Here is a 25546-nt window from a genome sequence, read left to right on the forward strand (position 1 = left end):
AAAGACTCTACTTTACAGATTTTAATTACCCTTAGTATAATGAATACCGGTGCCTGGCATTTTTACTAGAATTGAGGAAAAAAATTAGAACTATAAAATAAGTACTAACTCAACGAGGATTGCTAAATGAATTAGAAGTAAAAATCTACAAGTGGAGATATTCTACAAAATAAGATGAAAACTGAAAAGTGATGAGATTTGATGGCATGCATAAAACTAAGTCCATTCCAGGCACTCGTAGAGAAATTCTATATATAACCAAAGCAAACTTTATGAAACAAACTTGAGGAAGGTCTATGACTTATTTAACTGAGAGCGGATTAGCTTAGCAGCGGCAACCATGTTGCTAAGTGCGGCTTTAACTTCAGTGTAATTCCGAGTCTTTAGGCCACAGTCAGGGTTCACCCAAAGGACTTTGCTGTCCAGAACAGCAAGCATCTTTTTGATACGCTCAGCTATTTCTTCAGCGGATGGGATACGAGGAGAGTGGATGTCATAAACCCCTGGACCGATTCCGGCACTGTATTTCACTCCTTCATGGAAGACTGACAAGAGCTTCTCATCTGACCGTGAGTTCTCAATAGTGATCACATCAGCATCCATATCAATGATTGAGTGGATAATGTCGTTGAAATTTGAGTAGCACATGTGGGTGTGGATCTGCATGAAGTACAAGGAATACGATTAAAAGGTTTCATTTGAATAACAAAACTCATTGAATAAATTAGATCTCTATCATAATTCAGTCATGTTTTAACATCCTTCATCTTAATATCACGTTCCATTGTCCACGAAAATGGCAGAAACCTCATTCTCGTCAACATACTGGTAAACAATATTCTTAAAATGGCAAGGAGCAATAAAGTGAAATACAGATGACCTGAGTAGTGTCTTGCACACCGCAGTTTGTGATTCTGAATGCATGGACGGCCCAGTCAAGGTAAAACTTTTGCTCAGAATTTCTGAGAGGCAATCCCTCTCTTAATGCAGCTTCATCAATTTGGATAACAGTGACACCGGCCTTCTCAAGGTCCTCAACCTCATCTTTGATGGCAAGTGCAATTTGGAAACACGTCTCATGCCTATAAACAACAAGAATGGTGAGATAAAATATCATAAGCGTGAAAGAAAACTTGAGAGGCTTAGTTGTCATACCTTGGTTGGTCATTTCTAACAAAGGACCAATTGAGAATTGTAACAGGGCCAGTGAGCATCCCTTTCATAGGACGTTGGGTCATTTTCTGTGCCATTGACGACCAGAAAACAGTCATTGCCTTTGGCCGGGTGACATCACCATAGATGATAGGTGGCTTAACACAGCGGGACCCATATGATTGGACCCACCCATTTGAAGTGAAAGCAAAGCCAGACAGTTGCTCACCAAAATACTCCACCATATCGTTTCTCTGCAGGACTATGTCATATCAGGGGTAAACAATGGAATAATTTGGATAATAAACCTAGGTTAAGGTATATTGTCACCTCTGCCTCTCCATGCACCAATACATCAATCCCAAGCTCTTCCTGAAGCTTGACAACCTTTTCATATTCCTCTTTGATAGTCTGGACATAGTCAATTTCTGATATCCTGCAAATGCAGCGTATGCATGAGTATTAAAATAATGAATTGTTAGAAATTTTCAGATACATTACTGGCTTAGATAGGCTTACTTTTTGGCCTTGAATTCTCTGCGTATCCGTCTGAGATCCGTGGTCTGAGGAAAAGATCCGATTGTAGTTGTTGGAAGAGCAGGAAGGTTTAACTTCTTCTGCTGAGCTTGAAGCCTAACACTTACTTCTGTAGAACGGCGGTGATCAGATTCCTTTACTGCAGCAACCTAAGTGAGAAAGTAACTAAGATACAAAAAAAAAAGAGAGAGAGCAATTTGATAGCAAAAAAAAGAGAGAGAGCAATTTGATAGATATGCCCTTACATCCTGCTGCAAAAAAAAGTAAAGATGAACAAATGTATCTGTCCAGGATGCAAAAAAAAAAAAGAGAGAGAGCAATTTGATAGATATGCCCTTACATCCTGCTGCACAGATACATTTGTCACCCTTGGAGATGATCTTCTAGAAGCTTGACGCATGGAATTAGAAGAAAACAATGCCTACAAAGGGACCAAAACAACAAAAAGTCGAAGGTTAACTTCTTCTGATAGCAAATAAAAGTAATGTCCCACGTAAAAAATTTCGGCATCTATGTAGTTGCAGTCATTCAAACATATGTTTTAAGTCGATAAATTCAATTGTGGGAAATATTATAACTCAAAGACCTTCTATAACTAGAAACGCAGAGCCTACAACATGTTCCAAGATTAAAAACTTCGGAAGTTTTGCATAATGTATAAGTAAAGATGTACCTCATCCTTAACCCCAGAGAATGATTTAGCAAGTGCATTCACTTCAACGACCTTTTGTGCAGCAAATGCAAGCCACGATTTTAGTTCTTTATCAAGTTTAATTTCATTCACCAAGTCCACAGCTGTATGGAGTAGAGAGCAAGAAGTAGAAACCACGACTTTTTCTGCAAAGAAAAGAGAAAGGTTTACATCATTCTGAAGCTAGACAGGAAAGTTATAGCAATCAACTGAACTTTTTTATACTGAAACCTTTCCCAACAATGTCTTCAAGAGTCTGTAGTGTCTTGAGTGACGCAGACAGATCATTCGCCCATATGTTCCGCCCATCAACAACTCCAGCAAACAGTAGTTTTCCAGGAGGAAAATTTTCTTTGATCAAATCAAGAGTTTCCAATCCACGAACGAGATCAAATCCAAACCCAGTTACACATTTCAAAGACATCAAGGCCTTGTATGCTTCAGCAGGAACATCTGCAAAGTATGTGGCAATAAGAACATTCAAGCCCGCCAAAGATGACTCCATGTGAGAGTACGCATCGCAAAATGCCTGCAATTGGCTGGTATCAAGATCCATCACAAGTATAGGCTCATCGAACTGAATCCATCGAGCACCAGCAGATTTGAGATCAGCCAAAACTTCTCTGTCAAAACAAATGCCACAGAAACAAGCTAAGGTTCTGAGCACTATCCAAATGAAATTGAATCTTTTGAATTTAATTTGGTGTCGCTAATTTCTAAAAACCTCGCAGTTGGCCTCAAAATATTCTTACTTGTAGACAGGAAGGATCTTGTCAATCAGAGAAAGAAGACAGAATGATTTTTCGACACCCTTTGCTGGTTTTGACAGGAGTAAGTAGGTCATGGGACCAATGAGCACGGGAAATGTGTCTATGCCAAGCTGCGCCATGAACAGCCAAAAGCACAGCTGTGAATAAGAACCTTGGGGGAAAAAGAGGAACGCTGAAGAGAATTACAAATGCACAAGCGATACCATAAACTATCTATATGTCAGTATCAAGAGAACAGTAACAGCTCAACTAAAACCTTTTTCCGGGCAATAAAATTGAGAAAGGTTCTAGTCAACTTACTGCTTTAGCCTCCTTAAATTCAACCACAGCCTTGTGAGATGCATAGGAGAATTCAACATCAGGACCCAACTCAGGAACAATGTAATGGCTGTTAGGGCATTAATTAGCATTATAACTGACTAAAAAAAACTTTAAAGACAGAAAAAGAAAAGAGGATTTCAACTTACTAGTTGGTATCAAACCACTTGGTCATTTCCATAGCAGGAACAGAAGCATTTCCCCGTGCCATGGAGAAGTAAACATCAAACCCAATCTCACCACCTTCCCAACCATATCTAGAAGGAACAGCACCAAGCATAGCTGTGGTATCCAACATCTGATCATAGTATGAAAAAGTGTTGCTGGGAATATATTTGATTCCTGCATCAGCCATATGTCTCCAAATGGATTTTCTCAGGTTGGCAGCAACGTTTTGCAAATCATCAACACTGGTTTTCCCATCCCAGAAAGATTCCAATGCAAATTTAAGCTCTCTCTTCGGCCCAATTCGGGGATAACCAACAATGTGAGATGACATCGCTCTATTTTTTCACAAGCAAGAGACACCAGGATTAGGGGAAAATTCATGTGTGTAAGTTTGTAACTAATAATACAACACGACACCAAGATATTTTTTGGATGCCGATGCAAACGGATGATGAGAAACAACAACCCATGGTAACAAATCAATACTGTAAACAACGAAAAACGAAGCTCCCTATGCGAGGATATACCCAACAGGACTCCATTGAATTGTAAATCCATAACGAAAGTAAACAGAGTTGCATACAGACCAATTAGAGAGAAAAAAAAAAAAAAAGACCTGGCGACGTAGAATCGAGGGCGGCGAGAGGTTGCGGAAGGGAGAGACGGAGGAGCAGAAGACGGTGGGGGAAGAGAAGGAGGGCGTCTTGGAAGCGAAGCTAACGGCGGGAGTCTCTGAAGAGCGAGCTGACCCATTTTTATAGCTTTTTTGAGTTTCAAACTCGGCTCCTATTTCTCTTCGCTGTATCCGGGGAAAGAGGAGGAGACGAGACTCGCTACTATTTCACTTTCGTTTCTCAGGTTATTTTTTAATTTTTATTTTATTTTTAATCCTCTTCCCTGTAATTAAATTAAGGTGCATTAATACAAATCGTTAACCAAATCGATAATGAAAATGGAACTAAATATTTGATTATTTTGGCTTCGGTTATTATATTTATATACCTTATACAGTAAAATCTCTATAAGTTAATAATGTTGGTACCAAGATATTTTATTAATTTATAGTGATATTAATTTATTTATAAATTAATAATTATTAATTTATAAGTATATTTTTAATTTTTTTAATTTTTCAAAAATTATAAATTGAGATAATTTTTGCAAAATAAGATTAGAATTTTGGATGTTGTAAATTTTATAGTATTGGAATTTAATTTGAAAAATTAAAAAATATTATTAACAATAAATTACAAATATTATAGACAAATTCACTTATACACATGACACAAATATTCAAATTTATGAATAAAAATATCAGTTATTACATTTTAAAAGTCTATCAAACTATCAAAATGTAAATGATGCATATTTATAAATTGAAAACTTTAAAAAATTTTAGCTGTTTTATGGAATGTTATAGTCAATTTTATATCATTATTGTTTGAAGATGCAAAATAAAATTCTTTTTATAGATATAAGGTTTAAGAGAAACATACTTTACTATATCAGCATATATATATATTATATGTAAATTTACATGATTATTAATTGATGATATTATTGGGACCATATTTTACATGAGAATTTCAAAAAAATTATTATCTTATTATTATTATTTTTTCTTTTACAACAAAGAAACAAAATTGGCTCAAACAAGCCAGTACCTTTTTAAGGTAGCCAAATGCGAAACTGTGCGAACACGTCGCGCCAAATTATCCGCTTTGCTATTCTGAGAACGCGGGACGTAGGCTAAGGAAAAGGAAGTAAACTCCTCTTTGTCTGCCTGGATGTCCTCCAAGTAAGGTGTAAAGGCTGACCACTCAGAAGGCGAAGACACCATCTTCACTAAGTCGGAGCAGTCGGTAAGGAAAACGACAGATTGGTTATCCGCCCCAATCATACAACGCATAGCCCAAACAAGGGCTTCAATTTCGGCATGAAGAGGGGAGAGACTACGGCGAAGGTTGGCAGCTCCCATAGTGGGGGCGTCACCCCATGGCGACGTACAGAACCACCCTCTACCCGCATAACGATCTGTTGCTTTCCAAGAACCATCTACAAAACAAATATAACTCGACAAAGAACTAGGAACTCGTAAGCCCCTACTTCCCCGGGTAACAACCTCAACATTAATATCCGATGTTAATGCCATATCCTTTGTCTGAGCCAGAGCCCACGTTTTGGCCTCATCCTCCGCTAACCGCAAGATCGCAAGAGGGTTGGAATCCAGATTACTGAAGAGTTTATCATTACGCGCTTTCCAGATGTACCACAAAATCCAGGGAAAAAATTCTTGTGTTGGAATAGTTGTAAACCGCCAAAAGAGGAAATCCATGTTTGTGAAAACAGATCCCGATGGGAAAACACCCAAGGCTGTCGGGAACTGTGACAAAGCCGAAACCTGTCTAGCTGGTGGACATTCAAAGAGGGTATGATTAATAGTTTCCTCCTGAAAACCACAAAGGCCACACGTAGCATCACAGCTCATACCACGTTTCCGTAGATTAGCTGTAACTGCCACACAACCCGAAAGAACTTGCCACATAAAGTGCCGAAGTTTCGGTGGACACCGAATTTTCCACACAAAGGCCTGAAGAGGTACTATGTCCGGCCCAAGTACTTTCGGCTCAGCGGGAACCGGCAGATGTGAGCGAAGAGAGTGGTACCCTGATTTTACCGAATATTTACCAGACTTAGTAAAATGCCATCCCAACAAATCCGGTTTATCCGGTTGTCGCAATGGTAAGATAGAAATTATAGCAACATCTTCTGGTACAAAAGTAGCCGTAAGCTGAGCCATATCCCAGGAATTAGAACTCCTGTCAATAAGATTTGTAACTCGAAGCAGAGGATCAGAAGGCGATCCTGTGCTCATTGCTGGTCTCGGGGATTGAGCAGGGATTCATGGGTCAGTCCATACAGAAATGGAAGCAACAGATCCTACTCGTTTAATGAGTCCTTTATTAACCAGAGAGCGAGCAGAAACTATACTTCGCCACCCATAAGACGGCGAGTAAGATTTAATTGGATCCAAAGGATCAGAGTGCCGATAGTATCGTCCTTTAAAAACCCGTGCAAAAAGTGAGTCTGGTACTATGATCAAACGCCAGAGCTGCTTTGCCAGCAGAGCGGTGTTATAATCATCCAAGCACAGGAAACCTAAACCCCCTGCATCTTTACCATTACATAGTTTATCCCACGCTACCCAGTGTAGTCCTCGTGATTGTCCAGATGAACTCCACCAAAAATTAGAAATTTCACTAGTCAACTTCCTCGTAACCGTCTTAGGTAGTCTGAAACACGACATCACAAAAGTAGGGGCAGCCGTAGCAACAGACTTGATCATCACCTCCTTACCTTCTTTTGATAAAAGCCTAGTCGGCCACCCACTTGCCCGTGCTTGCAACCTGTCCTGAACAAACAAAAATATTTTCGTCTTAGCCCCACCCAGGCTTTCCGGGATACCTAAGTAAGATCCTATATCACCCAAATTTGTGATCCCCAGAACTCTTTTAATTCTTCCCTGAGGTTAGAATCCACCGTGTGTCCAAACTGGACCGAGGATTTTTGAAAATTGATTTGTTGGCCAGAAACCCGTTCATATTTCTTAAGGATATCCAACACCACTTCACATTGCTCCTTCACATTGCGGATGACAGAAAAAGAGACTGTCATCCGCAAATAAGAGATGGGAAATGGCGGGACTAGCAGTTGAAACCTTGATTCCAGTAAGAAGTTTCAGCCGTTCTGCTTTCCGAAAATGTGCAATAAGTACCTCTGTGCAAAGAATAAAAAGATAAGGCGATAAAGGGTCCCCCTGACGTAAGCCCCGACAAGGAATAATTGACCCCATATGCCTGCCCATTAAGTAAGACCTTGTATTGAACCGATTTAACACAACACATAATCCAGGATATCCACCTCTCACAAAACCTGAACTGCCTGAGCAAGTGCTCGACAAAAGACCACTCTACCTGGTCATAGGCCTTACTCATATCCGTTTTTATAACCATGAACTTCCCCTTACAAGAGGGGTTGGTTCGTAAACCGTGGAACATTTCCTGAGTGATCAAAATATTGTCTGAAATTAAATGACCCTCGACAAACGCCGATTGAGTTTCCGATACGAGAGATGGTAAAATAGTGCGGAGTCGCTGGCACAAGACCTTAGATATAATTTTATAACCAACCTTGCATAGGCTAATGGGCCGTAACTCTGTCATCCTTGTTGGCTTATCCACCTTTGGGATAAGACAGATATTTGTCACATTGAACCTTTTATAAAAATCTCCATTCCACAAGAAGGAATTGACCAAAAGCACTAGATTTGCTTTAACCGTAGCCCATGCTTTCTGGTAAAAAAGGGCAGTCATCCCATCTGGTCCCGGAGCCTTATCCGGATGCATCATGAATAACGCTTGTTTAATCTCCTCTTCTGTAACCTCTCGAGTTAAAAATTCATTTGCCTCCAGTGAAATAGCTGGTTAAACCTCATCTAACATTTCCGCAAAATTCGAAGGATCCGAGGATGTAAATAGATTCTGAAAATAAGAGACCGCAATATGTTGGATATCACTCTCCTCCGTCATCCAATTACCATGCTGGTCATGGAGACCAACAATGCGGTTCCGAACACGTCGTTGCTTTGTCTGAGCATGGAAATAACTGGTGTTATGGTCACCAAGCCTCATCCACCGACTTCTGCTTTTTTGATACCAATACACCTCCTCATCCCTATACGCCTCTCGTAACCTCCAAGTCAGCTCTGCAAGCTCATCAACTGAAGTAGCATCATTCTCCTGAGCCACCGCTAATTTAGACTTTATGTCCTCAATTGTCTCCCGTCCATAAGGTAATTGCTCTTTCCTCCATCGAGAAATAACACGGCGACATTTGGTAATTTTATCCACATGGGTGGAAGAGGGTACATCCCCCGACATAGCCTCCCATCCCTCATTAACCGCAGCAAAGAAACCCTCCTTATCTAACCACCGTCTATCAAAATGAAACTCCCCCGACCCCGTCTAATCTTATCCTCAATAACAGCTAGCAGGGGCTTATGATCCGATGCAATCATTGGTAAGTACTTCGTAAAGGAATCTTTAAACAAATCATGCAACTCTTCATTTGCCAAAGCCCGATCTAATCGACACCTTATCGGTTTCTTATCTCGCCACCCTCTCCAGGAAAGACTGTCCCCAAGAACAGGAAATTCAAGTAAGCCACAATGTCGAATCATTGAGTTAAAAGATACAAAAGAAGAGGCATGGCGCAGCTTGCCACCCCGTTTCTCATGATTCCCTTTTAACTCATTGAAATCCCCAATTAGAAACCATGGAGCATCTCGATTCAAACCAATCCTTGTTAATCGTTCCCAAACCAGATCTTGGTTCTTTGGAACCGGATCACCATAAATAAAAGATAGATAAATTAACTTTCTTTTCTATACCACTTCTATATCATAATTCTATTAGATTCAAATAAAATGGAAACATTATTATTATTATTATAAAAAAGTGCAAGACCACCACTACAACCAATAGGTTCAACCGTTTTTAAATGTGAATAACCAAAATGACCAACAAAAGGTTCAAAAACAGAAAAAAGATTGTCTAGTTTCAGAAAGAAAAAGAAAATCAGGTCTATGTTTCCCCCACAAATACCTGAGATAACCAATAGTCGCTTTATTACCAAGCCCTTGACAATTCCAACTTAAGATCTTCATTTATTATTCTGTGGTGTAGGTGGCTTTGACCCACCAGCTGCTCCCTTCTCCATTTCCTGGTTCTTCGGGTTAGGTCCCTCACCAATCTCATTTGACCCACCAAACCTTGCGATGTCTTCCCAGACTCATTCATACCCAAAAGACTGCTTTGAGACATGACCAAGTTTATTAGGCCAAGCCAAAGAAAAAAAGAGAGATCGCAAAAGAGAGCAAATGACTGAATAGCAAACAAGTTGTGATGAGGAATAATTGTTCGGATGCTACCCCTCTTATACAAACCCACTTCCCAAAAACATCGAACCAAAAAAAACCCGTGAAAGCAGCCATGGAGATCCCCCCGATTCGTCCAGATCGAAAAACAAGTCACATTGACTACCAAATCTCCCAGAAGAAGAAACCAACTTCGTGTCCTCCATAAATCAGAATCAATCGAAGCTGATCTGATTTGCACAAATAATAAAACTCCTACCGCAGATAAACCCTCGTGTAATCCGATCGAAGCCAAATAAATTCCAGAAAAATAGAGATCCGGAGATCTGAAAATCGAGCCACCATTACGTCGGACGAAATCCCCCATTTATGATACCACGATCCCAGAGAAAACCAATCTGCAAAATCAAAAATATATCCCATGGCAAACGCAGAAAACCTCCACAATAATCACTGAATCTTGTTCTTTCCTTCGCATCACAGCGTGAACCAAGGGAACATCCCGAAAAATCCAAAACCTTAATAAACCAATACCAACCAGAATCAGAATCAACCGATCTCATTCTGATCCCTAGATTCACCGTCGCCCAAGCCATCGTCTTTTTGTCGAAAGAGTTTGTTATTTTTTACACTGTACCGACTTGGGAATAACAAAATTTATTAATTTAGAGTATTTATTAATTTATAGAGTACTAATTTAAAGAGCTTTTACTGTACAATGTATTTTCCTCATTGGGTGATGTATCTTCACACAAAAACCTTATAACAAAACTATATAACAACGCATTTGGCACCACATAGTTGGGTTTCATGTAACTGACTCTATCTCCAAGTAAGCCACAGAACTTGTCAAAAGTTTTACAGTCACAAAAGCTGGAAATTTTAGTGAGTACAAGAACATCCAGCCTCCTCTTTCTTATCTTCCGTGGCATAGGCCGACTTATAGCTTTGGTCCCATGTATCAGCCGGTGTAGTGGCTTCTGCGTGAGGTATGAGCTTCGGGTGTTTCTCTCTCTTGTCTCCTTTTATCTGCTTCAGCGCGTGCTTCAATGCAGGTAACAGAGCCTCCATACACTCGGCCACCGCGTTTGGGTTTCCAGGCATGTTTATTATCTGAGAGAACCAAAAGACAGAATCGTCAGTGATGGCAAGTCAGAGATTTGGACCACTGCGAAGTTAGAGATTTGTACCAATGTTGAGCCTCTTATTCCTGCTGCAGAGCGTGAGAGCATCGCAAATGGTGTGATCTGCTCAAAGAGAACAAAAATGCGGAGTCAGATGACAACTTATTCCTTTCCATTATGGAGAAGAGCAACCATGTTCAATGATTCAATCCGCGCTTCAATTCAGTTCCGCCGGTTTTAAAAAAAATACTCACATAATTTAGTTTTGGGATTTTGGATATTAAAAAAGAAAACCTATCCTAACTGCCAAGGCTCAATTTGGTTTTCAAAAGTGGAAGGGTTCGGTCTATCCACAGATTAAACATCCTTAAAGGTAAGAAAGAGGTGAGTATGTTACCTTTAAGCTCTCTTGCATCATAACGAAGAGGAGACCGGGTGTTTCTCTCTCTATCACTTTTTTCGTTGCTTCAGGTGTTACATCTCTCGGAGTGAAGCCGGTGCCACCTAGTTTGCAACAAGTTAAGTATAAAAAATATGTTTCATATACAAAAACAAATCTATGATTAATAACTAGATGTTTGTATACCAAGTGTAAGAATGAGATCCATTCCGTCATCATCGCTCCATTTCTGGAGAATGTCTTTGATTCTTTCCACTTCATCAGGGACGACGGCTGTCGCAACTACCTTAGCTCCTCCCAGTTTTTCAGACGAGGATTCAACCACTGATACAGCCCTAGGCCCACTACACCAGCATAAGAAAATCAATCAAAAAATGATCATGAAACAAATGATAAGACCAAAACAATCACACAAATTAGAAGTGAATACAAACAAAAAAAAAACTATCTGGAGAGGGTTTGAGCATTCCTTTTGAGTTTTTTAACATGAAGATTGGCATTGAGATAGACTTCAGCTATAGATGTAGCAAAGCATTGTGAAGCTTCCCTGTCTCACTATGATAGGGAGCAATATCACTGTGCAATTTTACTATGGCATCGAATTTGTGACCTCACCAGAATAACGAACTGGAGAGGTGTATCTAGATGCATTTTAAAAAAAAATCGAAGAAAATGAAGTTAAACCGAACTGTTTCGGAGGTTTTAAAGCCTGCATTTAACTCCGGCTGAAGAGATTATCGACTCTGCATTACTAATATTTCCATCCATTATGCCAAATTGAAAGAGAAAATCAACAAGTTGACTCTAGACGTTTTTCACTCCGACTACAATTTTCATGTTCTAGCTATGTCTCATCAAACAGTAAGCAACTAACAGTTCTTCTAAAAAGAAAGTACTTTTTTGCCTTCAACAAGACACTGTCGCAATTATCATTAGGTAAGGCATGTGGGAAAATATGTTAACGAACTTCATTAAAATTAGTATATTCCAGGAGAAAGACAAACTTAGTATTGCCATTTCCGTATCATCTTCCAACAATTATTATGCAGTTTTATATTTGTGAAAGGACGCAAACAAAAAAAAACCAGTGGTATCTCTTCCAACATACCTACATAAGTATATAACTCATCTCATCCAGATTTGCAATGGGAAAATCAAGAAAGTTTAACAGTAATCATACCTTCGATCAGGTCCAGCCCCAGCTGAGACAGTATCACTGACAGTAAGAATAGCCACTTTATACTCAGGCCCAGGTACTTCATCGTACTTTTTATCTTTTCGTTCTGATAACGAGGTCTTCTTGTCTATAGTTAAGCCACTAATATCAGAAACAAGTACAGCTGATACAGACGTTCCAGTAGAAAGTACATTGCCTGTAGCAGGCAACTCCAACAAAGCATTCGCCGACCTCATACTTAATAGCCGACTGCTCATCTGATGCCCAGTGCTCTCAGCAACAAATCTGACATTCAGGTATATCTCATTAGCCTAGTAACGCATACTGGAAATTCCATGAAAATCTAGGAAGATCCAGCTAAATTTTACTCAAAAGCAGACATAATTATGAAAGACTCACCCGGGAGTCCCTGATCCATCGTTGTCTTTCCATTTGATGATGGCTCGATGAAACTCCGGACGGATGCGATCGGACTTTACCGGCTCCTGAAGTCGAGCTCGTACTCTGCGCAGAGATTAGACGGTAATCTACACTTTCACTGACGATCATTTTTAGAATAAATGCATATGGAGAAATAAGTATAATGAACACTTCACTAACCTCAGTGGATGGGGGCTTGTCCATCCTGCAATCTGGCGAATTGTAGGCACAACAAAGATATTGAAACAAACCAAACAGCTTACGGGATTTCCTGGTAATCCAAATGCAAGGACTGTTTTCTCCATCATACTCTCAGTTGGTTTTGCCCTGATCTCAGCAAACGTCAAAGGTTTCCCAGGTTTCATCAATACCTGAAACAAAACTAGAATATGAAATCTTCGGTTCAATCTATATAGCAAACTAAACATTGTCAACTTACTGAGCTTAAGTTGAGAAATTAAAGTAGAATCCAGCAAACTAGGTTTTCAGACAACATAGTAGCCAACTCTTTTGTAAAGCAGAAAAATAAATAAACTCCAGGGAGAAAGTTCAGGAAACTTATACTGCTTATCTACCTTGCTGAAATGTACTTTCCCTTTCTCTCCGAGCAATGGCTTGACAAAATCCCTGTCTCCCATTGAAACACCACCAGAAGTTAAAATAATATCGGCTCCAGAGGATACAGCCTCATCCAAAACTCTCTCAAGTTCTTTTTTGTCATCTCTAACAATTCCAAGGTCAACAACTTTGCATTGCTGCTGCATCACTGCTGCCACCAACATTGCTCGATTTGAGTCCCTAATCTGCAAAGAGCTCACTGTTCAGCCACTAAAGATAACAAGGGTCCAATGTCTTTTTTGCATTTATTACACAAAATATAACTATCATATGCATCAAAATCTTATTCTGCGTAATACCTGACCACGACCTAAAGTCCCAGATGACGGCTCGACAAGTTCATCTCCAGTAGAGAGAATAGCAACTGTTGGCATAGGATATACCTATAGGGAAGTTATATTTTTTCCTTTTTTGAACACATCATTTAGTGAATTTGCTAAGATAAAACTGATATACAGCAAAATACCTTCACCATGGTTACTCCTGCAGTTGCTAGCAAGCCGATTTCTGAGGCACCAATCCTTTCTCCAGTTTTTAGTACAGTAGTATCTTTCTCAATGTCGCAACCCTAGCATATAAATTGTATGGATCTTACAGTAAAACAATAATGACATCAACGTTGTAGATTTGATTACAATTAAAGGGAAATATGTTTTTAGCTATCCTCAGGTCTTCTAGTGATGACCTCATGCATGCATATTCTAAGCTCTAGAAACGTAAATTCCTCTAAGAAACATTGCAAATTCACACCAGTAGCAAAAGACAGGTTGGTGTCCTACAATTCATGTACATATCCAAAACTCGCCAAGCATTTCCATATGTCCCAGTAACTTACTCATCAAAAGACATAAAAATTCAATTCATTCTAAATATTGGTCTCACATGCATCCTAAAATTATATTGGATCAACAAAAGTCAGCACCTTATAAAGAATAGTATGAAACTTCAATTGTTTAGCAAACAGTCCAAGATTAAAGGAAATCAACGATATCGAGTACAAGACTGATTATATAAACGAGAAAGAAGAAATCATACCACTCTACGGATATCAGTGCCTTTCGTAGTTTGAATCAGTATTTTGACTCTTCTAACTTCAGCTGAGACGTCTCCAATTACTTTAGTGTCCTCAACTTGGACAACTGCATCCGCTCCATCAGGTATAGGTCCTGAAGAGAAACATATCATTAGAAAACAGTAAGTTGAAATCAAAGAAACATTTATTTTTCTGACACTTTCCCATGTAGGCACCAAAGAGAGAGTAAAAGCACTTTCAAATACTGAGCTAGGCAGCTGATACAAATCATCAGTAAGAGATTTTTTCAACTAAATGCAATATACTCACCACCAGTTGTAACATAAGCCACAGTTCCAGGAGTAACAGTCACACCCAATCCATCATTCCCAGCTCTTGATTCTGTAATAACCGGGTATTCTCCAGGACCATCTGAAGCAACAACCGCATACCCATCCTAAACAAACATAATATAAACAATAAAATGTCAAGCTACTCGAAGCCTATTAGATTGAATCTACTATAGGTTTTCAATGCTATTCACCTTGACGGAAGCAGGATACGGAGGCAAAGGATCAGGAGCACGAATATCCTCCGCCAACACTTTCCCAAGCGCTTCCGGCAACGATACGCTTACCGGAGACAGACGCTTAGTGACGCCGAGTACTATTCTCAAAGCTTCCTCCGTCGGTATCATCTCCGTCTTTCCGTCGCCGCCGCAACAACCTTCATGACTATCCATTTTTTCCCCCGATGCTTGAGAGAGAGAGAGAGAGAGAGAGAAACGATTAGTCACTCTTGAATACGAACGAAGTTGACGAGCTTGTTTGGCAATTCGGATTAGATTTTACTTTAAATTAAATACTGGGAGATTAGTTTTAAGCCTGTACCCAAACAGTCCCAAATGGGTAAAGTTAAGAAACGTTGTGTGTTTCACTTCCCTCTTTCTGATATTTTTTCTTTTCTTTAAACGGTCTGAAACCAAAGAATCCAGAATTGAAAAATTCAGAACCCTAGGAGAATCTTTTGTTTCTTGGAAAATCAAAAGGGGGGAAAAAAATTTGTCTTGTTCGATCAGAGATTAGCCGCGAATTTTTTAAAAAACGATGTCTGGATCATTGATTCCGGGACCGAATCCGGATCGGGTTTTATCTCCGACGAGTTCGAAATCGGTGACGCAGACGGTGAACGGGTCGCATCAATTCGTGATACAAGGTTACAGCTTAGCGAAAGGGATGGGTGTAGGGAAGCACATAGCGAGTGATAATTTCTCCGTGGGAGGGTACCAGTGGGGGATCTTCTTCTACCCGGATGGTAAGAATCCGGAGGATAACTCGTCGTACGTCTCTGTTTTTATCGCGTTGGCGAGTGAAGGTACGGAAGTTAGGGCGCTTTTTGAGCTTGCTCTTGTTGACCAAAGCGGAAAAGGGAAGCATAAGGTTCATAGCCATTTCGAAAGGTCACTTGATGGTGGGCCTTATACTCTCAAATACAGAGGAAGCATGTGGTACGGTTTTCTTTTTTCACCTGTATTTGGTTTTATGCTCACTGCTCAAAATTCTGGTTTTTATTTTTATTGTTGATTAGTGCGTTTGTAGGATAAGGGTTTTTGTGTTGTTGGCTTTACTTTTGCTTACGAAAATTGATGCATGTTTTATTCATTTTGCTGTGAGGATGAACTAATCTCGATTAGGGTTTTTAGTACTTTGTATTAGGATTACGTGTCTCCCTCATCTGGTTTCACCCTTGTGATGGAATTATATGATAGATCTTTGTTTACTGGCTGTGACATAAAAAAAATAAAGAAGAGAAAGATGTGGAAATGATCACATGAATTAGAAGATGCATCAGGTTAATCTTAGGGTACTTGCAGCTCAGTTTCTCTGTTGAGGACCCTGGGCTTGCTTGGACGTGACATAGCCATAGCTTACTAGATTTACTTAATACTTGTGAACTGCTAAGGAGGATTCTGAATTTGAATGGTGTTACCTTGTTGGTGGTATAAAGCATGAAAATTGAATAATTTAGCTACTCATAGTCAGTGCCATCATAATGAATGAAATATGGTGTTCTTTTGGTGTAAAAAAGGTTGTCATAGTAAGTGTAGTAAGATTCTTCGGACTTATGAGTGAGGTGGATTCTTGCTCCCATAACAAATCTTTTTTGTGAGAAGAATAATGTGTCAAAAATGATTAGATGTGGGTGGTTTAATGGTCATGATGCGAAAAGAATTGAAAGGGAAATCAATAATTTCTAAGGTGTTTTGTTAATTAAGTGTATCCAGACTTAGCTTAAGTCTTAACTGGAAAATTTTCTTAATTTCAGTGGAGAATCTGAGATAAATTTGATGTTCTCTTTACATTTGTCTTTTGGCGTATGTTCTGCTAACTCAAGCTCCCCTGATCCTCTATTATTCTTTGTGGTTTGATTAGGGGATACAAACGTTTCTTCAGACGTTCCCTGCTTGAGACATCTGACTTCCTCAAAGATGATTGCTTGATAATCAATTGTACGGTTGGAGTTGTGGTTTCAGAAATACACTGCCCACAATTACACTCTGTTCAAGTCCCTGACTCAGAACTTGGATCACATTTTGGAGTTCTACTGGATAGCATGGAAGGTTCTGATGTAACTTTTGACATTGCTGGCGAGAAGTTTCCAGCTCATAAATTAGTACTGGCTGCTCGATCTCCATTTTTCAAGTCTACGTTTTTCAATGAGTTTGAAGCAAACAATTCAGAGGTTACTATAAATGATTTGGAACCTAGGGTTTTTAAGGTACATCATTGGTGGTTATTCTTTACTTGTTCATGTTTGTTCAGATTGTATTCTATATTTATGCTCTGTTCCTTCCAGGCTTTGCTACATTTCATGTATAAAGATTCTCTTCCAGAAGATGTTGAGCCTGCGACAACCTATACATTTGAGCGCTTAAAGCTGACAGAAATATACGAGACATTGATCGTAAAGCTTTTAGCAGCAGCGGACAAGTACGATCTGAATAGGCTCAGGTTGTTGTGTGAAGCTCACATCTGCAAGGGCGTATCAGTTAAATCTGTCGCCAAGATCTTAGCGTTGGCCGACAGATATAATGCTAAGGAACTAAAAGGCGTGTGCCTAACATTTACTGCGGAGAACTTAGCAGGTATGCCTCTATATTACATTTTTTGAATTGTTTTTAATATCAGAACGTATGCGATTGAAGTGTATGATGGTCTCCCTAAAGCTACCGGATCGTCTGTTGTGTTTAATTTGGTGGATGCCTTGGATATTGCAGCTGTCCTGGAGACAGACGCTTACAAACAGATGAAGGATGAATGCGTGACCCTCCAGTCCGAGCTTCTGAAGGCGGTGGCTGGTCAGGAGGAAGACAGTAACAGCACTGGAGGAGCAAAGTCTCAGAGCGTGTGGGCCCAACTTTCTGACGGTGGTGGCGATACAAGCAGCCGACATGTTAGACAGCGAACCACTTAGATCATCACTATGCATTTTCTCAGGGAGTAGCCATAGAGAGGGTATATAGCTGTTTTTTTTTTCTGTGTTCAAAAAAAATATATATATTAATATATATGATCCTAAGTCCTAACTCTATGATAGGTGGTAAACTCTTTCACTTTTTTCCTTCAGTAACAGCTTTGGATGTATCTTTTCGTGTTAAATGTATTTTAAAATCCCATAACAGTTTGAAATCCCAGAACTTGTAGTTGTTTCTTTGAGACTCGAAACATTTTGATTTTTACTGACCATGAAACATATTACTCGTGTATGTGGCAGTGACGGATAGATACATATTATCCATGGTACAGTACGTAGTTTGTTTTATGGTCTTTTTTGGATTTGTACTGTAACTTCACTCAGGTTCATGTGACAAAGTAACAACCCCATATCAATCTTAGTCAAAACAAAATGCAACTTATTATTAAATTCGCCATTCGATTAGAGTATAAAACAGCGAGCAACAGAAAAAGACATAGAATCAACGAAAATGTCACAAGAGCTTAAGAGAGAGATCTTCATATTTGGTTTGTTCGTAAGCAAAAAAAAAAAAAGGTAAGTCAATGGTGCTTAATTTTTCTTTCAACAGAAGAACATTGAACTAGCAACCTTGGTGTTCAGCTTCGGCATGGGTGGCACAGAGACTGCTCCAGCTGTTGTTATCCCGTCATGGCTCGATGAGGTCTCAGACATGTCCTCAAATTTCATTGCAGAAGCCATCTGTGCAGCCGCCAAATGAGCATAACAAACCGGCGCAACTGCAAAAGTAGTCATACATCGCTCAATACTATTTATCAAGGTTGTGTCATTTGGAATCATGAACGTAGTGATGCTTTTCACTTACCATCTTTCCAGCATGAGCACAGAGATAGAAATCATTGTTGTGTGGGTGACAGACGTTGCTATCAATTATTGTTCCTGCATGCAGGTGAAACAGAGAACACGTTTCAAGTCATTTCAACAACACCAACAAAAACATACAAACAAAATAAAAAAAAATTCTTACCTGGCGGAACATTATCAGGACTTCTGGTATAGAAGAACCTTGTGTGGTGGTTTTTCTGAGCTATGATCACTGTAAACTTGGGTTCCCACTTCTCATCCAGGAACCTGCATGCCTAATTATGTAACAAAAATAACTCCAAAATTGTCCAACATAGGCTAAGTTAATATAAAGAGCTTGAAAGGTTCCAAAACCAGAATTCTTACTTGCATCATCTGATCCAGTTCAATATTCAGAACTTGATTAAACTGAGACTCACTCACACCATCCCTTCATGTATATCAGTGTAGAGTTGAGTTAGAAAAGTTGTATTAAACTACTATAACAATTCAGTTTAATCTGTAGATTATATAATACATGCATACCTGAAAATGATAATGTGATTGGGTTTCATTCTTGAACTTGACTCAAAATCAAGCAAGAGCTCTCTGAAAACACAGCATTGAGTCTTAAAATCATATTCTGTTGTTACATACAAGCAAAGATAAAGAGAGTACAAAATATAATCCATGTTATATATATATATATATATATATATATATATATTACCTCATGATACCTTCATCATCTTTATCAGATACGGGTTTAAAGAGGTTGTCAATCATTTCAACTTTAGGCTACAGTGTACGCACACAAGCCCTGTATTTTGAGATAAATGACCATTCTCTGGAGCTCACAACCTATTACGTTCCAAAGATATCATCAGTAGCATACAATAAAAGTACAACACATAATAAACTAAACAGTGAAAATGCAAAAGACAAAAAAAAAAGGCAATGTTACCGCAGCAACTGATGGTACATGAGACTGTCCAGGAGAGCCATGAGATACATCCATCCCAATAGTGATGGTAGGAACTCTCATTACCAAAGGCATTGCTCGTGACCGCTCCATATCCAACACTGAATTCAATCCACCAAGCTATACAGAAAACGGCAGAGATTAATTTATTAAGATAATTATATATGGGTCAGAAACTACAAAGATTGATCCAAAGATATTACCTTGGCATTTATCTTGAGAAGAACATTCGTAAGATACTGATCATTTACTTTTTGGGGAGGGACGATACACTGATTCACGATCCCACATTGCACAAGATTTTTCCTTTTCCAAGGACCTAAGGGACAAATTTATTCATATATATGAGGAAAAAAGTAATATATTTTCTTCTACATTCCTCTACATTCTTCAAAAAATAAGGAACAATAGAACAAAAATGTTCCTCTCCAAAATTGATGAGGAACAAATAGAACAAAAAAAGAACAAATATAAAAATTCGTTTTTTATTTTAAAATAAATAAAAAATGTGTTTATTTATAATATTTAATTTTGTAAATATTTATGAGACTCATATTTATATCGTAAATAAAAACTAAAAATATTTTTTAAGTTACTTTTAAAACTTTATTGTAGGTTAAAATTAATTATTTATATTTAATATGACATCTTAAATTTAATTTACAAATTTTTATTTTGAAATCAAATGTAAAATTCATTATATATATATATTAAAAGTAATATTAGTATTATCATTGAAATTTTATTTATTTAATATTTAATATTTAATATATTTTTAAAAACATTTTTATTGTTTGGTTACCATTTACTATTTTGTTCATTCTCTGCAGATTTTCCTTTCATTCATCAAAAATTGTTTATTCCGTTCTGCATTGTTCTTTTTATTCCTTTTCTAATGGTTACCAGNAAAAAAAAAAAAAAAAAAAAAAAAAAAAAAAAAAAAAAAAAAAAAAAAAACTGATTTTAAAAGACAGGACCTTGTTATTGAAGTTCCAACTCCCTTGATAAGGAAAGATGTCTGCTCCATTGCCAGCTTTAAGCTGTTTAGGAATTAATTAAGAGGTCAGAGTTAATATAACAATAACATTTAAATCTTCCATGACCAAAAATGAAATAGAAGATTTAAGGCAAAATCACCTTTGGTGTTGGTAACACGTGACCTTCAACTTCAGTGAAGTTAGACCCAATTCTAACACCACATTCTTGCAACATTGGGTCAGCATTATAATTAGTGCTCCTGAAAGCCTGCAACATGGAACTTGATATATATATATATATATATACAAATGATAACAAAAAGAGTAGTATATAAATGGAAAACCAAAGACCTTACTCTCGTTAGTACGTCCTTTCTTTGTTGTGGCGTTTGCCTTGATTCTTTCACTAGGTTACTCCTCTGAATACTGGTAAGAGCTTTAGTGTAGCGTTGTAGAGATACAAGCTCACAGAGCTGACAAATGTGAAGAAAAAAAAAGCAAAAAACAAGTATTTTATCATATATAAGCCATTGAACATGAAAATGTGAGAAAGCAAGAAACAAACAAACCAAACATTATTACCTCAATGGGAAAGTATGTAGGACGCTTCGGCTTCCCGACATTGATACAAGGTAAGTCACCTGAAGAACACAGTTTGGTTTCACGGATATTAGTGAAGTAATCAAGCACTGTAATTTCAACCTCCTCTCTTTCCCCGTTTGCGTTCTTTTTCTTCCAAGTAAAGCTAAAATCATACAAGAATAATAGATGACTGATAAGCAAATTAACCAAAGCAATGTAAATCAAAACATATGTTGTTTAAAGAATGTCAGTACACTGTACACAACATACGTTTGATCTTTGCAGTGTAGTTCACTTAGTCCGGTTATCTTGTATTCTTGATTTGAGGGGAGGACTTTAACTCTAAGATTCTTGAGAGTATTTTTAGCCTATATATATGAGAGATAAAAAAAATCAGAAAATGAAAATACGTCACCTCAAAGATATATGCTAAAACACCACTAATTTAGAATTAATTCTTCTAGTTACCTTTTTCCAGTTGATAAAGGACTGATCTTTGACACCTTGATTTCCAATAAGAAAATCAACAACAGCACCAGGCTTTACGATCATCGTAGTCGAAACATCTCATGAAAGAAAGATGGAAATGTTACAAAGAAGAATTCTAATTAATATCACACATTAAATTAAGAATATCATATTTTTCAAGAAAAGAAAATTACCAAGGTTGAGGGACAAGCCTCCCTGAGTAGTTCTGAAGCTTGAATGGAATCGTTTGCAACAAACAACACCTTCACCGATATTCGCAAAGTACTTGGCGTCATTGTGGAAGAAAGATTGGCGAACTAGGAGACAACCTCTGCGCAAAACATAAATGTGACATCAAAAAACATCAAGCAAGATCAAAAGAATATCAAGAAAAGTTTTTTTACTTACAGTCTAGCTGCGTTTTGACGCAAAATGACATCCATCACTCTGATCACATCTTGAACATGATTTGTTTCCTTTCCTTGGAGAGCATTTGCAATAGCTTGCATTGAGATTTCTGTAGCAGAGCTGATTGTAACATTGAACTTCTTGGATTGATGAGGAAGTTTTAGTCTTTTGTCTGCATTTCTCCTAGAAGGCGCGTCTTCAAGAACAACGGAGAAGTCTAGTTTAGATCTCGGAAGGGGACCGACAGTGTAAAGATTCTGGTCGCCATCATAAACAAAGTGTTTGAAACCCAAATCAGTTTGATAAGTCTGTTGAAGTTTTTCAAGAATCTTTCTGCCAATAGACTTGGCTATAACTGGACTACCATCTTCATATGTGATAGCAACCTGTATCCAAAGATCAAAGAGACAAAAGGCCCCATTGTAAAGAACGTACGTACTCCAAAACAGCCATGGAGACCGGACAGTAAAAGGAAACAAGAAACGTACGCTGTAATGGAAGAAATTTTGACAAGTTGGTTGAATGAAGTTGACTCTAAAGTGATTAGTAAGCAGATGAATCTTGTCTCCTTTGGAACCGTTGCCACGCCGAGCCATTGGAAGAAGACTACTCTTGCTGCTCTACACAGATTCCCGTTCCACGGGTTGGGGAGGCGGTAAACTCGTATCCATTACTGGAGTAGCAAATTCCACAATGTCAGAATTTATAACAAACTTAAATTAATAACAAAATCTTATTATGAAAAACTTAGAAGATGCTGTGCTCTAGCTATTGTTATTACACATTTATCATGCCAAGAGATACTAAATTAATGTAATTCTACGTCTATTGTTATATTAAGAGATGCGTGAGTAGAAGACTAGGTTTTAAAAACCAGTGAACAGACATTTTTTGCTCAACTTGAAATCAAAGAATATGAAGTCCATATATATAACTTGACAACGATATATCAACAAAGAAAGCTCAATGTTCAAAAAAAAATCATAAGAAAAAAGAGAGTCAACGAAGCATTGAAATTTTAAGGAAAAAAAAACAATTTCTACATTCATATATCTGATACAACAGAAGATAGACATAATTTACATGCACTATTAGTCAAGATGAAGAAAGATCATCAAAGTTAGAGGCTAAGAGAATTGTAACATACAACAGACTCAAGAAAGAAAAAAAAAACAAAAAACATCCTAGGATTAAGAATTCCAAAGATCATTAAAAAAACACACGATGAAAAAAGAAGAAGAAACGAAACCACACAACACAATACATACATTAATTACGAAGATATGACACACCAAATAGGTCTTGTTATGCGTCTTTGAGTCCTTTGGTTCGATTCTCGCTTGGAATGGAGACAGTTGTTGTAATGTAGGGGTTATATATATGATTTGACTTGGCAAAGAAGTTATGTAAGATCGAGGAGACGAAGAGGTGTCATCAAAACAAAACGATTTTAGCCTTTTTAATTAATGCATTTTTTAAGTAGATATTTGGCTATATCTTGTTGTAAATTAACTGCAACAAAATTTAATTGGTGGATTTTTGCCGTTCAAACTAATCACTTAGTGTAGTAGCATCAATCATTAATTAGTACAGTACTAAACTATAAATATGCACAGTATTTATGTAGAAACGTTTTAAGAGTTTAAAGACCTCATGATCATCCTACTATATACGTTGAAGTCTCGTGTACGTTGTTTTGACACTTGACATTCTCTTGAATAAATACATTTTATAAATTTATAAGGATAATAAATAGTATCTAAACCTTCTACATTTTCGATAGGATTGTCCATATGTTTACTATAACATTGAACTAGGATTGTAACAGTGAAACATAATTAAAGCCAAATTCTTGAATTTCAAGGAAACACCAATAGAGAAACTAGATGTACTATTGTTAACCGGAAGTTAATGGTGTTTTATCTTCAATTTCAGAGAGTCAAATTAAATTTGTGAAAAGCTCAAAAATAATACAGTAGAAGAAAAGCCCAAAGAGCTTGATAAATCAGAGGGTTACAGAAACAGAATACAAAACCTTATAACGCTCTAAGAAAGGAACAAGGGTCATGACTGCACTAGACCATGCCATTCAGTGTTGCCCCAAACATCGCCTCCTTGGCGTCTCTCCAAAGAGATCTCTGCACACCAAATCTCAAGACGATCCCCCTCAATGACGTCCCAGAAGAGCATTATGTTCCCACCAGAGTTGATCAGTCTAGCCCCTGGAAGTAAATCTTCCAACTCGAGGCTTATAACAAACGGGTTCTTCGTTTGAGGGGTTATACCATGCTTGATCTTATCTTGCTCCCACTGTTGACGTAAATGCTCACCAAAGTGGACCACTCTCGAACGAAACAGAGTCCTTTTGAGAGAGCCCAAACCCTTGACCTCCTTTGTATCCATCATCCCTTCTGGCTCACGCAAATCAAACTCATCTGGCTCAAACCAATATATACTCCCGTTCACATTGAGACAGTAGACCAAATTATCAATCATACACCAGTCCCTTCGGTTTCCCTTCACTTGACCACGATTCCCACTTCCCCATTGACCTTGCCTCGGGGAGTAGTAATAGGTTCTGACCGTTCCATCCACTACGTAAACCTTTTGATCCCTCACCACACTGTCGTGTATATTTTTATTGCCTTCTTTCCTTGTCGGCATCGACGGCATGGGCGGCAAAGTATCCCAAGTCTGAGTCTTTGGGTCGAACACCTCCCCCCACTTGTTCGGGTCGAATCTACGGCAGCCTCCTAACACGTAAATCTTACCATCTACGACTTGAGCAGCCGCGTAAGCTCGAGCCACTCCCATGCAAGGTACGGGGCGCCACCTGTGAGTCCGACAATCCAAGAGCCAGACACCTGAAGTGCGCTTCTTCCCGTTTCTCATTCCACCGATCACATAGATGCAACAATCCAGAACTACCACTGAAGATGCTTCCGGAGGCCGAGAGGGGAGCGAAGGGATCGGAATCAGATCAGAGGCGTCTAGGGTTTTTCTACGTCGGGGTATATACCAACGTGGATTTGGGTTAGGAGGAGGTGTGAGTAAGCATACGTAGACGTATGTTTCGGTGCGATCCATCAACGATCGGATCTTGTAGAGATCAGGCGACGCCACTAGAGAGTGATAACTCTTGGAGGCGACAGATAAGGCGGCGAGGTCCATTCTCGAGACACGAGCCAGGCAGTTCAGCGCCACATCTTGTGTCAAACACGCTTCCGGAGACGCCTCTTCCTTCCTCTGTTCCTGTGTTGGCTCTTCGGATTTGGACATCGACTCAAAGCTTTGTTATGTTTTGTTTTTTTCCCGTCTCAATGTTTGGAGTATTCCAATTTTGTTCATATATTTTGTTTTCTTTTTTCTTGTTTAATCCATTGTAAGACTTTGAAAATTCAGTTAGAAGTTAGTGAACCTTTGTAGAATATCTTGCACTTTGGAAAATCTTTCATCTAAACCTACTTTTTGCTATTGATATACTTTTGCA

At 38.4% G+C, this 25546-nt stretch overlaps 4 protein-coding genes and 1 pseudogene across 6 annotated transcripts; 1 reads left to right on the plus strand and 4 right to left on the minus strand.

The window, feature by feature from the left end:
• Nucleotides 101-4480, minus strand: LOC104736177 (5-methyltetrahydropteroyltriglutamate--homocysteine methyltransferase 3, chloroplastic). 3 transcript variants are annotated; one of them, XM_010456114.2, is made up of 13 exons: nt 4253-4480; nt 3618-3971; nt 3451-3538; nt 3133-3260; nt 2612-3003; nt 2363-2526; nt 2030-2110; nt 1935-1937; nt 1672-1838; nt 1483-1588; nt 1156-1406; nt 881-1082; nt 101-660 (listed from the first exon to the last, which is right to left on the minus strand). In XM_010456114.2, exons 1-13 carry the CDS (start codon nt 4387-4389, stop codon nt 295-297), a joined length of 2439 nt encoding a protein of 812 aa, XP_010454416.1. In that variant the 5' UTR covers nt 4390-4480; the 3' UTR covers nt 101-294. The 3 variants fall into 3 exon arrangements, with proteins under 3 accessions (XP_010454416.1, XP_010454415.1, XP_010454417.1); XM_010456113.2 differs by having other exon boundaries at nt 1935-1940; XM_010456115.2 differs by lacking the exon at nt 1935-1937 and having other exon boundaries at nt 4253-4479.
• Nucleotides 10328-15120, minus strand: LOC104736178 (molybdopterin biosynthesis protein CNX1). Its single transcript, XM_010456116.2, has 13 exons — nt 14867-15120; nt 14653-14779; nt 14346-14476; nt 13777-13878; nt 13610-13693; nt 13268-13495; nt 12873-13063; nt 12672-12776; nt 12276-12557; nt 11282-11439; nt 11093-11199; nt 10762-10818; nt 10328-10684 (listed from the first exon to the last, which is right to left on the minus strand). Exons 1-13 carry the CDS (start codon nt 15062-15064, stop codon nt 10454-10456), a joined length of 2001 nt encoding a protein of 666 aa, XP_010454418.1. The 5' UTR covers nt 15065-15120; the 3' UTR covers nt 10328-10453.
• LOC104736179 (BTB/POZ and MATH domain-containing protein 5-like) lies at nt 15281-18059 on the plus strand. The gene is made up of 4 exons (XM_010456117.2): nt 15281-15829; nt 16755-17100; nt 17179-17467; nt 17600-18059. Exons 1-4 carry the CDS (start codon nt 15429-15431, stop codon nt 17794-17796), a joined length of 1233 nt encoding a protein of 410 aa, XP_010454419.1. The 5' UTR covers nt 15281-15428; the 3' UTR covers nt 17797-18059.
• On the minus strand, nt 18400-22727 carry LOC104738077 (annotated as a pseudogene).
• Nucleotides 24121-25335, minus strand: LOC104738078 (putative F-box/kelch-repeat protein At3g24610). The gene has a single exon (XM_010458314.1). The coding sequence runs from the start codon at nt 25333-25335 to the stop codon at nt 24121-24123; it is 1215 nt and encodes a 404-aa protein (XP_010456616.1).

Source organism: Camelina sativa, chromosome 13 (genome assembly GCF_000633955.1).
Source record: "Camelina sativa cultivar DH55 chromosome 13, Cs, whole genome shotgun sequence".
NCBI lineage: Eukaryota > Viridiplantae > Streptophyta > Magnoliopsida > Brassicales > Brassicaceae > Camelina > Camelina sativa.

What these genes read in the sequence shown, in the direction of transcription:
- LOC104736177 (XM_010456113.2), bottom strand. Translation starts at nt 4,389, where the DNA reads ATGGGTCAGCTCGCTCTTCAGAGACTCCCGCCGTTAGCTTCGCTTCCA. An exon ending in TCTCTGGGGTTAAGGATGAG is followed by an intron (nt 2,111 to 2,362) that starts GTACATCTTTAC and finishes GTCCCTTTGTAG; the next exon opens with GCATTGTTTTCTTCTAATTC. An exon ending in GTGTGCAAGACACTACTCAG is followed by an intron (nt 661 to 880) that starts GTCATCTGTATT and finishes TACTTCATGCAG; the next exon opens with ATCCACACCCACATGTGCTA.
- LOC104736178 (XM_010456116.2), bottom strand. Translation starts at nt 15,064, where the DNA reads ATGGATAGTCATGAAGGTTGTTGCGGCGGCGACGGAAAGACGGAGATG. An exon ending in GCACTGATATCCGTAGAGTG is followed by an intron (nt 13,879 to 14,345) that starts GTATGATTTCTT and finishes TTTATATGCTAG; the next exon opens with GGTTGCGACATTGAGAAAGA. An exon ending in GAATAAGAGGCTCAACATTG is followed by an intron (nt 10,685 to 10,761) that starts GTACAAATCTCT and finishes TGGTTCTCTCAG; the next exon opens with ATAATAAACATGCCTGGAAA.
- LOC104736179 (XM_010456117.2), top strand. Translation starts at nt 15,429, where the DNA reads ATGTCTGGATCATTGATTCCGGGACCGAATCCGGATCGGGTTTTATCT. An exon ending in AAATACAGAGGAAGCATGTG is followed by an intron (nt 15,830 to 16,754) that starts GTACGGTTTTCT and finishes TGGTTTGATTAG; the next exon opens with GGGATACAAACGTTTCTTCA. An exon ending in TACTGCGGAGAACTTAGCAG is followed by an intron (nt 17,468 to 17,599) that starts GTATGCCTCTAT and finishes TGGATATTGCAG; the next exon opens with CTGTCCTGGAGACAGACGCT.
- LOC104738078 (XM_010458314.1), bottom strand. Translation starts at nt 25,335, where the DNA reads ATGTCCAAATCCGAAGAGCCAACACAGGAACAGAGGAAGGAAGAGGCG.